The sequence below is a fragment of the Mustelus asterias genome, chromosome 19, assembly GCF_964213995.1.
Source record: "Mustelus asterias chromosome 19, sMusAst1.hap1.1, whole genome shotgun sequence".
NCBI classification, from domain to species: domain Eukaryota; kingdom Metazoa; phylum Chordata; class Chondrichthyes; order Carcharhiniformes; family Triakidae; genus Mustelus; species Mustelus asterias.
The window spans coordinates 34,890,046-34,904,551 of NC_135819.1; the positions used below are offsets into that span (position 1 = coordinate 34,890,046).

The window sequence follows — 14,506 nt, forward strand, 5'->3', positions numbered from 1 at the left end:
TTCCCCTCACAGAGTAAATCTCGAACAAGAGGTCACAGGTATAGGTGGAGAGGTGGTGGATTTAAGACAGAGATGAGGGGGAACTACTTCTCGAGGAGGGAGATGAATTTGTGGAACTCGCTGTTCCATAGCGGGATGGAGTCTGAATCATTAAATGGTCTCAAGAAGGAGACAGATATATTTCTGATTTATATATCTGATAAAAAATTGGGTTAAAGGGATAATGGGAACAAGTAGGGAGGTGGATTTGAGACCGGGAAGAGGTCAGCTATGATCTGATTGAATGACGGAGCAGACTCGAAGGACTACTTCTGCTCCTAATCCCTATGTGCTTATGTTGGCAGCTGATATCACGGCGACCGATGGTGGAGTGATTAAAATGGGGATGCAGAGAGAAGCCACAGTTAGATGAGCAGAGAGCCAAGTGCTGGCAAGTGGGATTAGGTGGGCAGGTCAATGCCTTTCGTGCGTCAGTGTAGTCTTGATGGGCTGAAGAGCCTCTTCTGCATTGTAGGATTCTGTGATACCTTGGGGTGTTGTGGAGCTGGAGTTGTGGGGCTGGAGGAGATAACGGAGGTGGGGGGGGCGGGGGAGGCGGGCAAGGCAATGGAGGGATTTAAAAACAATGGTGAGAATTTTAAAACTGTGGGCATTGCTTAACTGGGAGGCGCAGTAGGTCAGTGGCCATAAGGGTGAAGATGACTCGGTGAGAGTCGGGGAGACAGGTGAGAGAGCTTTTAATTACTTCAAGTTTATTTATGAATGGTAAATGTGGAAGGTTGGCTAGGAGTGCGTTGGAAGAGTTGAGTTTTGAGGGAACAAAGACATGGACGTGGGTTTTTGGAGTCAGCTAAAGTAGGGATGGAGTTGGGTGATGTGATGTGCGCCATAGTGATGACACAGATATGTGTTGGGGAGCTCATTTCAGGGTCAAATATTGCGAACAGTCAATGGTTCAACGTGATACATTGGCCAAGGAGAGAGCCTGTAGTTAGAGAGTGGAAACTGCTCTGGGGACCAAAGGCAATGGCTCAGGATTCTCCAATCTGGTTCGTGGCTGCCCCGCTCCTGGTGAGAATGGAGAATTTGGCATCACAACCAAAAACACCACTCACTTTCAGCGGCACTGGAAAATCCCAGCCGCGAGCGAGGGCAGAGATTTTTGGCAAATCACTTTGCTGTTCCAAAACTCAGCTGCACAACATTTCATGTTTGGGGAGGTTGATGAGATGATGTGAGGGGCGAGGGCTAGAAGCATGTTTCATGTTCTCTTTACATTTTTGGACACTGTATCGGGCCCCTGTGATAGCTCTTCCACCAACCCCACAACCAGCTTCCTCCTCACTACTTCCAGGGTCACCTGCCTTGATTTCCAGTCCAGCTCCCTCCCCCAGACTGAAGATCTGATGTCCAGGCAGCCATTTATCAAAATCCCGGGTTTGTGAAGCTGGAAATTCTCCCAACTCACGGACTAAAAAATCCCCAGGCCTCAGAATTCAGATGATGGTGCCAAGGGGAAGTATACAGATTAAACACAGGAAGGAGTCAAGGACTTGGGGGCGGCACGGTGGCACAGTGGTTAGCACTGCTGCCTCACAGCGCCAGGGACCCAGGTTCAAGTCCTGCCTCGCGTCACTGTCTGTGTGGAGTTTGCATGTTCTTCCTGCGTCTGCGTGGGGTTCCTCCGGGTGCTCCAGTTTCCTCCCACACTCCAAAGATGTGCAGGTTAGGTTGATTAACCATGTTAAATGACCCTAATGTTGGGGGATTATCAGGGTAAATATGCAGAGTTATGGGAATAGAGCCTGGGAGGGACTGTGGTCGATGCAGACTCAATGGGCCGAATGGCCTCCTTCTGCACTGTAGGGATTCTATGATACATTCTTAGAAGCCACTAGAAGTACTGGGAAGAGAAGCTAAGGCAGATGATTCTCTGGCTATGATTAGACAGGTAAGCATGGAACAAGTTAAGAGTAGTCCCATCCAACTGAACAATGGTGGAGAGGTGCATGAGAAGGATGGTTTGGTCAACCATAAAATAGGCCAGTTGGAAAGGATGAGTTCAGGGATGATTTCTCTTTGCCAGGGTTGCTTGGGAGGTTAATTAAATAAAGTTAGGTGGGAAAGTAAGTTGTGAGGAGGACATAAGGAGGCTACAAAAGGATACAGAAATGTTAAGAAAGTGGGCAAAGATCTGGCAAACGATTATAATGTGGCAAAATGTGAGGTGGTCCATTTTGGTAGGCTGAATAAAAAATAAAATGGTGCCTGTAGAGCTTTGGGGTGTAGAGGGATCTGGATGTCCGACTGCATGAATTGCAAAAGATTAGTATACAGGTGCAGCAAGTAATTGTTAAAGTTAATAGAATGTTATCATTTATTGCAAGGGGAAGTGAGTACGAGTCCAGGGAGGTTATGCTTCAGTCATATAGAACATCAGTGAGCTGGAGAACGGTGTACAGTACTGGTCTCCTTATTTAAGGAAATATGCCAATGTGGTGAAAGCAGTTCTGAGAAGGTTTACCAGATTAGTAACTGGAATGGATGGGTTGTCTTATGAGGAAAGGCTGGAGGGGCCAGGCTTGTACCTGCTGAAGTTTAGAAGAGTAAGAGGTTGATAGGAACATGTAAAATCCTGAAAGGGTTTGACAGAGTGGATGTGGAGAGGCTGTTTCCTCGAGAGAGAGAGAGAGAGAGAGAAACTGCAACAAGGGACACCCGTTTAAAAAAAAAGAGATGAGGAAAACAAATTCTCTGAGGTTTGTGAGACTTTGGAATTCTCTTCCTCAAACGGTAGTTGAGGGTAGAGTCTTTGAATTTCTTTGGACAGAAGTAGATAGCTTATTGATAAGCAAGGGTGTGAAAGGTTATTGGACGTAGGCAGGAATGTGAAGTTGAGGTTGAAATTAGATCAGCCATGATCTTACTGAACGGTGGAGCAGGCCCGAGGGACCGAATGGCCTACTCCTGCTCTAATTCATATGTTTGTAAATAAATGTCTACTGACTTCATCAAGGCCCATGAGATTGGTCTCTTGGAGTATGGGCTCCCTGATTGAGGTAATGGTTGCCTGCCCAATCAGGGAGTCTCATATAGAGGAGCGTCAGGTCTACTGACACTTCGCATTCTGACTCTGTACCTGAGGCGCTCTTAGAAGTGGAGATAAGTTTGTAAATAAAGGGAATCTGGTGAAGTTGACATCGGCCTCTGAGGAGTTATTTCAAAATGCATTGTGCCAGCTTGAGAGAATCACCATAACGTGTCAGCGCTTGCAAGTGCGACTAGAGCAGAAAACTCAGCCTGTGTTTAAATCACAGCCTGCTGTTACAACCCAACTGAAACTTTAGAACGCATAGGGGGATCATTTCAATGTAACGCGCCAGGCAGGATCAGGTGGTAGGTTGGTTTGACACCTACCCAGTTTTCTTTATCATCGACTCCAGCAGTGTGGAAAATTGGACAGGATGTGAAAGCAACATTGCACCCAATCCTGACAGGCCACAGAGCGACAGTTTCAATGGCTTCCTTGTTCATTTCAGATGACTGTGATAAGTGGCATCATCTTGTAACAGGAGATCATGAATGTTTTCCTGAAGATAGCTGATCACACTCTCTGAGTAAAGCCTCTACCTTAAAACCTGCCAGTCAAAATGAAACTATACTAGTGAAGTGGGAATGGAGACTGGGGGACTGTGGTATATTCAGGGCAAACTGCGGGGTTATAGCTTAGTGGCAAAGCATTTGACTGCAGATCAAGAGGTCCTCAGTTCATATCCGAGTGCCCCCTTTAGTGGTTAATTGCCATTTTTGGGGACGGCACAGTTGCATAGCGCCAGGGATCTGGGTACGATTCCCAACTTGGGTCACTGTCTGAGTGGAGTTTGCACGTTCTCCCCGTGTCTGCGTGGGTTTCCTCCAGGTGCTCCGGTTTCCTCCCACTCTCCAAAGACGTGTGATTCAGGTTGATTTTCCATGCTAAATCGCCCTTAGCGTCAGGGGAACTAGCTAGGTTAAATACATGGGGTTATGGGAATAGGGTCTGGGTGGGATTATGGTTGGTGCAGACTTGATGGCCAAATGGCCTTCTTCTGCACTGTGTGATTCTACGATTCTATGAACTGTTGAGGTGTCAAGTTTAGTCAGGAAGTCAACCAATTGAACACTAGGGAAATGTTGACATTGCACTTTTTGTTAAAGCCTATCTTGGCACCCACATTGTTCGTTAACCCTTGGGGAATAGTGGGGACGTGGTGAAAGGATCCCCAAGCATGTCTATCAGCTTGTTGAACCATATTGAGTGCTCCTTCTGTGGTCAACAAGACCTGCTATTGGACTTGAACCCGAGCTTCTGGTCCAGAGGTAGAGGCGCTACCCACTGCGCCACCAGGCCTCTTCGACATTGTGTGATAGCGCAGAACAGATGACAACAAATCCTGATTTTTAATTGTGTTGGATAATGGATAATAATCGGTTTGTTGTTGCGTGTTTTACACTGGTCGTACACTGAGAACATCTACCCTACACCCCCCAACCCTCAAAGCAAATTTCCCACCTCAAAAGATTGCAAATTACAAGAGGCAATGCAGAAGACAGCAAAAGAATACTGAATTCCTTACCTACTACACACAATGCAGGCACTCCTGTACTGCCCTGCGACATCCGGTGCACTCTGAGTGTAAGTTAAGGGTTTATGTGGGTTACGGCCTGGTTTGGTCACTATATCCGCAGTATCTGGGAACTCAACCGCAGGGGTTTTGCTGGTGGGACTACCGGCTGGAGTGCCCTGGATTGGCGAATGGCACGGGGAGGTCAGAGGTGTGATGTTCGTAGAGAAACCTGGCAAAAGAACATCCTGGTCAGATAATTCGCTATTAAGACGACAGCTGTAAGAACTGTAAACAAGCAAAACAGAAGCAAAACCAATGACACCAACCTTGAATGGAACAGGTTGGAGGATTATGCGTTAATTTTTATTAAACTTTGAGCTGATGGCATAGGGCAGTGGTTAACACTGCTGCCTCCCAGCGCCAGGGACCCAGGATTCAATTGCAGCCTCGGGTCACTGTCTCTGTGGAATTTGCACATTCTCCCCGTGTCTGCGTGGGTTTCCTCCGGGTGCTCCGGTTTCCTTCCACACTCCAAAGCTGTGCAGATTAGGTGGATTGGCCATGCTAAATTGCCCCTTAGTGTCAGGGGGACTAGCTAGGGTAAATGCTTGGGGTGACGGTGATAGGGCCTGGTGGGATTGTTGTCGGTGCAGACTTAATGGACCAAATGGCCTCTTTCTGCACTGTAGGGATTCTATTCTACGATTCTATTAAGGGATTCTATCAACATTGTCCACCTGATACATTGCAGGAAAGGATGTCCCGAGACATGGTACATTGGGGAGACCATGCAGACGCTATGACAACAGATCAATGAACACCGCTCCACAATCACCAGGCAAAAGTGCTCTCTCCCTGTTGGGGAACACTTCAGCGGTCACGGGCATTCGGCCTCTGATCTTCGGGTAAGCGCTCTCCAAGGCGGCCTTCATGACAGCGCAGAGTCACTGAGCAGATACTGATAGCCAAGTTCCGCACACATGAGGATGGCCTCAACCAGGATCTTGGGTTCATGTCACACTATCTGTAACCCTCACAACTTGCCTGAGCTTGCAAAATCTCACTAATTGTCCTGGCTGGAGACAATACACATCTCTTTAACCTGTGCTTAACCCTCTCTCCACTCACATTGTCTGTACCTTTAAGACTTGATTACCTGTAAAGACTCACATTCCAACCATTATTTTGTAAATTGAGTTTGTGTCTTTATATGCCCTGTTTGTGAACAGAACTCCCACTCACCTGATGAAGGGGCAGCGCTCCGAAAGCTTGTGGCTTGCGCTACCAAATAAACCTGTTGGACTTTAACCTGATGTTGTGAGACTTCTTACTCTATTAAGGGGAACAGATAGATAGTGTAGACTGGGAGAAATGGCTTTGACTAGTTGGAGAGTCCAGGACTTGAGGTCAATTTAAAAATATATAAGAATATAAAATAGTTGTTTACCTTGCCGCAATTGTCTTTTGGCATTCACGTGGTTATTTTGTGTGACAGCGTAGGAGGCTGAGAATGATCTGCTTTTGGCAATGGTCAGCAAGACTGAGGGGGAGCAGCTGTTGTTCCAAGACTCTGTGTTAAAAGAACTGAAAGTAACAGGGGATAAGTAACTGTTATCAAACACGGTTAAGAGTTACCAGTTCAACCCATTCCCAAAGTTTCAAAATAAAGTCATTTTACACCATGTAACATCACCCCCTACACAATGATCCGCACGCAATTGGACATGCCGGGACAAGCCATCAACTTGAGTGAAAATGCTATACTTCAGAACTAACAATCTGTGTATGTTATTGTCCTAACGGGCGGCATGGCGGCACAGTGGTTAACACTGCTGCCACACAGCGCCAGTGACCCGGGTTCAATTCTGGCCTCGGGTCATTGTCTGTGTGGAATTTGCACATCCTCTCCATGTCTGTGTGGGTTTCCTCCGGGTGCTCCGGTTTCCTCCCACACTCCAAAGATGTGCGGGTTAGGTTGATTGGCCACGCTAAATTGACCCTAGTGTCAGGGGGATTAGCAGAGTAAATGAGGATTATGGGAATAGGGCCTGTGTGGGACTGTGGTTGATGCAGACTTGATGGGCCGAATGGCCTCCACTGTACTGTATAGATTCAATGATTCTATGTGTCAGTGTCCTAGTGTACAGTATAGGCAAGGCAATAAATATACATGATGTCAGCTGATATTTTGACAGCATGTCATTCTATATTATTATAAAATTTAAATTAGAGATCACAAAATCCTGCTTCTTAGCTATAATCTTTCAGTTAATCAAAATCGCGATGGACTAGTTCTTATTGAAAACAGGGTTATAATTAGCAAAGCAGATACATAAACAGGGCATGATTTTCCTTTAGTGATAGCATTGACATAGCTGTATGGTGACACAGTGGTTAGCACTGCTGTCTCAGAGCGCCAGGGACCTGGGTTCGATTCCCAGCTTGGGTGACTATCTGTGTGGAGTCTGCACGTTCTCCCCACGTCTGCGTGGGTTTCCTCCGGGTGCTCCGGAGTGTCCAAAGATGTGCAGGTTAGGTGGATTGGCCATGCTAACTTAACCCTTAGTGTCAGGGTGATCAGCAGGGTAAATGCGTCAGGTTACGGGGTAGGGCCTGGATGGAATTGTTGTCGGTGCAGGCTTGATGGGCCGAATGGCTTCCTGCATTGTAGGGATTCTATGATTATCTGCTCATAAAGCCATTATTTGTGGTTGCATTTTAGGGCAGCATGGTGGCACAGTGGTTAGCACTGCTGCCACACAGTGCCAGGGACCCTGGTTCGATTCCTGGCTTGGGTCACTGTCTGTGTGAAGTTTGCACATTCTCCCCGTGTCTGCGTGGGTTTCCTCTGGGTGATCCGGTTTCCTCCCACATTCCAAAGATGTGTACGTTAGGTGGATTGGCCATGCCAAATTGCCCCTTAGTGTCTCAAGATGTGTAGGTTAGATGGGATTAGCCATCATAAATGTGTGGGATTACAGGGAGAGAGCGAGAGAGAGGGCGTGGCTAAGATACTGTGTCAGAGAGTCGTTCGGCCGAATGACCTCTTTTACTGTAGGGATTCTATGATTGAGGTTGATAAACAACTCCCATACCTGCATTTATTCTGCATCCAAATCCTACAGAACAGTAAAATTATCACAATGTTTCAGTCATGGCTGCCATGCACATACAGGAAGGGGAGATATGAGATGATACAAGTGGGGGAGGAGGACATTGATAGGAGACAAGACGTTGAGATAGCAGAGAGCTGGAGTCGGTTGGATGGCAGGGGTCAGAGGTCGGTTGGATGGCAGGGGTCAGGGTACTGGGGTCGATTGGGGGGGTAGGGATCAGTTGGATGGCAGGAAGCTGGGATCGGTTGGATGGCAGAGGGCTGGGGTCGATTGGGGGGGCAGGGATTGGTTGGACGGCAGGTGGCTGGGTTCAGTTGGATGGCAGCTGGGGGGCTGGCCCAGCAAAAACCTATTGCTGCACAGGGAAACAAGGTAGAAAGACCAACTGATTTTGCAGAGAGAGAGAAAGAGTTGCACAGAGTTGGGTGCAGTGTCTGAAAGATCAAGGTCTGATGCCACAGTGAAAACAAATTCAGTGTTGGGGGAGACCAGGGTCTGTGGAACATTAGGCAACCTTGGATCGTTTTTGACTCACTGCACTGTTGAACATGTGGTTAGACTCAGAACATGCTGTACCCTCACTGACTGCGCTTGTTTCCAGTCACCGATAACAGGCCAGTTTGTCCCTGGAAGTGCTCAGGTTTGCTATTGTTTCAGATCCAAAATCACATTTCCAAAAACCATGCTCGGACCTTCTTTTCCCTCATTTTCACCACCGGCCAGAATCGCCTACCAGTACTTCACCCAAAGACAAGTATTCCTTCAGCATGGCTGCACACTGCTGCTCTTAAAAAAGAGTCGTCAGTTCAGATTAGGCAGAAAATTCATCTGCTTTACAATAATGGATTCTTTGTCAACCTCTGTCCCTTCTCATTTTGATAGATCAGGCTCCTGTGATATATTATCAACATTTAAATGAAAAGATTTGTCAGCGCTGTTATTATGAAGAATTAGCAGCCTAAAATACACGGCCGAACGTACAAACAATACTAGACGGAGCCTTTTGAACATTGAACAAGTGGTCTGAGCTTTCACTCTGTGGGATGGAAATTGAATGGCATGCCACTCAATCCTCTCAGTGCTCAGCCCTAGCCACTGACCCCCACACTAGACAGCATAGACCACCTGCCATGGGTAAATGATGCGGAGGATTGATGAGCCAGTCCAACTTTCCTTCCTACCCCTTGCCAACCAGCAGGTAACCCAAGGGCAGAGGTAGAACATACAAACCAAGAGCAGGAGTAGGCCATTCACCCCTTAAGCCTGTTCCTCCATTCAACTAGAACATAGAATCATAGAGACCCTACAGTGCAGAAGCAAGCCATTTGGCCCATTGAGTCTGCACCAACTCTCCAACTAAGTGTTCCACCCAGACCCAATTCCCGTAACCCCATGTATTTACTCCGCTAATCCCCTACACATCTTAGCCACTAAGGGGAACGGCCAATCAACCTAACTTGCACATCTTTGGACTGTTGGAGGAAACCGGAACACCAGAGGAAACCCATGCAGACATGGGAAGAACTTACAAATGCCACACAGACAGTGACCCAAGGCCAGAATAGAACCCGGGTCACTGGTGCTGTGAGGCAGCAGTGCTAACCACTGTGCCGATCTGATTGTGCCCTCAACTCTGTGTTCTCGCCGATATCCTTCAACTCCCTCATCAGTCAAGAATCTATTCACTTCTGTCTTAAAAACATTCAATGACCCTGCCTCCATCACTCTGTGGGGAAGAGAGTTGCAAAGACTCTTGACCCTGTGAGAGAAAAAAGTCTCCTCAATGCAAGTTTGAAATGAGAGACCCTTCGTTTTTAGTCTCTGTCCCTTAGTTCCGGTGTCTCCTACAGAACATCCTTTCAGCATCCATTCTGTCAAGTCCCCTTAGGATCTTTCAACAAGGTCACCTCTCATTCCCCTAAACACCAAAGGATACAGCCGAGCCTGTCCAACCATTCCTGATAAGATAACCAATCCCTACATCACAGCTATCAGTCTAGTGAACCTTCTCGGAACTGCTTCCACTGCATTTATAAATTTCCTTAAATAAGGAAAGCAAAACTATGCACAGTACTCCAGATATGGTCTCACCAATACCAAGTGCAACCGGATGCATAACATCTTTACTTTTATATGCTATTCCTGCCTTCTGGAAGGTGCTGATATTCAAGCTTGTTCTGCCCCTTTCGCTTCCTCCTTTTCTGGAGCTACAGCATTGCAGCAACTTCCTACCCCACCTTACTGGCAGTAGTGGTCTCACTTTTATTAACTGTGTGAGTGCCCTGAATCTTAAACAGTGCCAGCCCAAGCAAAGCAGTCGGGGCATCATCCGAGGTCTAGCTCTGATACCCCACTCCATCAACAAACTCATCCAGGCCTTTGGATTAGGATTTTGTTTCGATGTGAAACGTTCTACAGAACCCAAAGCCTGATTAATTCCATTTCATTTCCAACCCTTGCATCCATTTCTGTCCGTCCTATCGCCATCCACAGCTTTCCCTTTCCCTATCACCACAGATCTCTGTGCTCCTCTAATCCTGGCTTTCTGCGCTTCCCCAATCGTCAATGCTTTAGCGCTCATGCCTTCAGCTGCTGGGGTCCGCACATCTTAGTATTCCTTCCCTGAGCCTCTTTGCTGCTTTCTCCTCCTTCATCACTTCATAAAACCACCACTTAGGGCTAGCTATTGCTCACTTGTCCTTGCATTGATTTTTTAATTCATTCATAGGATGCAAGCATCACTGGTTAATTTGAATTATTACTGTCACATAAAATCCCATAGTGAAGAAGAAGGCATTTGGCCCATCGAGTCTGCACCAACCACAATCCCACCCTGCCCTATTCCCATAACACCGCACATTTACCCTGTTAATACCCTAACACCAAGGGGCAATTTATCATGGCCAATCAACCTAACCCGCACATCTTTGGAGTGTGGGAGGAAACCGGAGCACCCAGAGGAAACCCACGCTGACAAGGGGAGAATGTGCAGACTCTGCATAGACAGTGACCCAAGCCGGAAATCGTACCCGGGTCCCTGGCGCTGTGAGGCAGCAATGCCACTGTGCCATGTATTAGTGAAAAGTATTGTTTCTTGCGTGCATTCCAGACAAATCATACTGTTCATAGAGAAGCAAAGGAGAGGGTGCAGAATGTAGTGTTACCGTCATAGTTGGGCCAGCATTTATTGCCCATACCTGTGGGCAACTAGAGTCAACCTGTGGCTCTGGAGTCACATGTAGGCCAGACTTCCAGCACCAGCAATTTCACTGGTAATCAAGTCTTTGCTTCATTGAAAAAAAAAACTTCAAAATTAGTGTTTATAGAAGCTGAATTACCCAATGTGATTTTGTTTGTGTTTATATTTATACCACAACATTGGCATTTAACTAAATGTATTGTGTTTCACATCTAACTATAAGTGACGATATTAAAGTTAAAGTTCATTATTAGTCACAAGTAGGCTTACATTCACACTGCAATGAAGTTACTGTGAAAATCCCCTAGTCGTCACACTCTGGCACCTGTTCAGGTACACGGAGGGAGAATTTAGCACAGCCAATGCACCTAACCAGCACGTCTTTCAGACTATGGGAGGAAACCCAAGCCCCCAGAGGAAACCCACGCAGACATGGGGATAATGTGCAGACTCTGCACAGACAGTGACCCAAGCCGGAAATCGTACCCGGGTCCCTGGCGCTGTGAGGCAGCAATGCTCACCACTGTGCCACCGTGTGGCCTGTTTAATAGTCGCTATTCCTCTGTGAGCACAGCACTAAACTACATTTAAATCAGGTCGCAAGCAGATTGCTGCATGAAATCAGTAATTCCTTGGGATCATCCAAATGCAAATTATAGTAAAAATGTAGCTCTGGATTATAGGGGTAGATACTGCCCAAACATTTGTGTAAAGATATTAACCCCACTGCCCACCTCTCTCAATTTTCAATCGACAACATAGAAAGAATTCCAAACAGAGAAAGGGGAATATGCAATCAGATCTGGGTGTCCTTATGCACCAGTCGCTGAAGGTAAGCATGCAGGTGCAGCAAGCAGTGAAAAAGACAAATTATATGTTGGTCTTCATAGGATTTCAGTACAGTGATGTTTGCAGTGATGTCTTGCTGCAATTGTACACGGTCTAGTTGAGACTACACCTGGAATATTGTGTGCAGTTTTGGTCTCCTTATCTCAGGAAGGATGTTCTTCCAATGGCGGGAATGCAGCAAAGGTTACCAGACTGATTCCTGGCATGGTGGGACTGATGTATGTGGAGAGGTTGAATCGATTAGGATTATATTCCCTGGAATTTAGAAGAGTGAGAAACCTATAAAATTCTAACAGGACTAGATGGGGTAGATGCAGGAAGGATGGTTCATTGCGTCTTGGAAGTGCAGCAGAGAGGGAGAGATTCGCGAGAGGAGTGCTGCAGGTAAGCGCTGTTATTTTTTAACTTACTTTTTCGCGGGTTTTTTCTTAAAAAATATCTAAACCCGGAAGTGGTCGCGCAGGGAGGTCTGGGAGAGAGAGATTTTTTTTTTCCCCAATAAATTGGAACAGAGAGGAATCCCGATACTCTACACTTGTAGAGTATCCCACCCTCCCTCCTCCTCTAACCTAAAAAAAAAAAGACCCAGTGAGAGCAGGGCTTTGGAGAAAACAGGAGGAGGAAAGGTAAGTTTAAAATTTTCATTCACTTTTTTTTTCCCTGTGTGTTTAAAGGGGCAATTATGAGTGTGAGGCCAGTATGTTGTTCCCAATGTAGGATGTGGGAGGTCCTGGAGGCTCCTAGCCTCCCGGACGACCATATCTGTGCTGGGTGTGTTGAGCTGCGGTTCCTAAGGGACCATGTTAGGGAACTGGAATTGCAGCTCGAGGACCTTCGCCAGGTTAGGGATAGTGAGGAGGTCATTGACAGGAGCTATCGGCAGGTGGTCACACCGGGACCACGGGAGGAGGGTAACTGGGTAACAGTGAGGAAGGAGAAAGCTCGGTTGATGGTGAGCACCCCGGTGGATGTGCCCCTTAATAATAAGTACTCCTGTCTGAGTACTACTGGGGTGGACAGCCCACCTGGGGGAAGCAGCGGTGGCAGTGTCTCTGGAGCTGAGCCTGGCCCAGTAGTGCAAAAGGGTAAGGAAAGGAGGGTAGTGCTAATTGGGGACTCTACGGTGAGGGGGTCAGATAGGCGTTTTTGCGGACACAGACGGGACTCTCGGATGGTGGTTTGCCTCCCTGGTGCAGGGGTCCGGGATGTCTCTGGTCGAGTCCCAGAAATCCTGAAGGGGGAGGGAGAGGAGCCGAAGGTCGTGATGCATATAGGTACTGCTGACATAGGTAGGAAGAGGGAAGGGGTCATGAAAAGAGAATATAGGGAGTTAGGTAGACAGCTGAGAAAGAGGAATGCAAAGGTAGTAATCTCGGGATTGCTGCCTGTGCCGTGGGAGAGTGAGAACAGGAATCGGTGGAGAATGAATGCGTGGCTGAGGGACTGGAGCAAGGGACAAGGATTTGGGTACTTGGATCATTGGGACCTCTTTAGGGGCAGGTGTGACCTGTTTAAAAAAGACGGGTGGCACTTGAATCCCAGGGGGACCAATATCCTGGCGGGAAGGTTGGCTAAGGCTACTGGAGAGACTTTAAACTAGAAAGGTTGGGGGGAGGGAATCGAAATGAGGGGACTGAGAGCGAGGAGGTTAGCTCGCAAATAGATAAGGAATGTAAACAGGGTAAGAGGGAGGTTAGACGAGTGATGGAGAAGGGAAGTGCTCAGGCTGAAGGTCTGAGATGTGTCTATTTTAATGCCAGGAGTGTAGTGAATAAAGTGGATGAGCTTAGAGCGTGGATTGCTGCTTCGAATTGTGATGTGGTGGCCATTACGGAGACTTGGATGTCTCAGGGACAGGACTGGGTGCTTCAGGTGCCGGGTTTTAGATGTTTCAGGAAGGACAGGGAGGGAGGCAGGAGAGGGGGGGGAGTGGCACTGTTGATCAGGGATAGTGTCACGGCTGTAGAGAAGGTGGACGCCGTGGAGGGATTGACTACGGAGTCTCTGTGGGTGGAGGTTAGGAACAGGAAGGGGTCGGTAACGTTGCTGGTTGTTTTCTATAGGCCGCCCAATAGTAACAGAGATGTTGAGGAGCAGATGGGGAAACAGATCCTGGAGAGATGTAGGAATAACAGAGTTGTCGTGATGGGAGATTTTAATTTCCCAAACATAGATTGGAATATCCCTAGGGCTAGGGGTTTGGATGGAGAGGAGTTTGTTTGGTGTGTCCAGGAGAGTTTCCTGACACAGTATGTGGATAAGCCTACTAGAGGAGAGGCTGTACTTGATCTGGTGCTGGCTAATGAACCTGGACAGGTGGAGGATCTCTCGGTGGGTGAGCATCTTGGGGATAGCGATCATAATTCTATCTCCTTCACGATAGCATTGGAAAGAGATAGGATCAGGCAGGCTAGGAAAGTGTTTCTCTGGAGTAAAGGGAAATACAGTGTCATCAGGGAGGAAATTAGACGGGTAAATTGGAAGGAGGCATTCTTGGGGAAAAGTACCGAAGGAAATGGAGGATTTTCAAGGAATGTTTGTCTGGAGCTCTGCATGACAACGTTCCGATGAGACAGGGGGGTGTTGGTAGGGTACGGGAACCGTGGTGCACGAAGGTTGTGATGAACCTGGTGAATAAGAAAAGAGAGGCGTACAGAAGGTTCAGAGAGCTAGGAGGTGTTAAGGATTTAGAGGAGTATACGGGATGTAGGAAGGAGCTTAAGAAGGAAATTAGG

At 47.3% G+C, this 14,506-nt stretch overlaps 1 protein-coding gene across 1 annotated transcript in view; it reads right to left on the reverse strand.

Annotated features, from left to right (window-relative positions):
- Positions 1-14,506, reverse strand: part of pde3a (phosphodiesterase 3A, cGMP-inhibited) — a 483,881-nt gene that overhangs the window by 94,911 nt on the left and 374,464 nt on the right. The window contains exons 5-6 of the mRNA XM_078235322.1: positions 6,055-6,191; positions 4,617-4,836 (exon numbers count right to left, since the gene is read on the reverse strand). Coding sequence (XP_078091448.1) covers positions 4,617-4,836; positions 6,055-6,191 — 357 coding nt within the window. The remainder of the gene's footprint in view (positions 1-4,616; positions 4,837-6,054; positions 6,192-14,506) is intronic.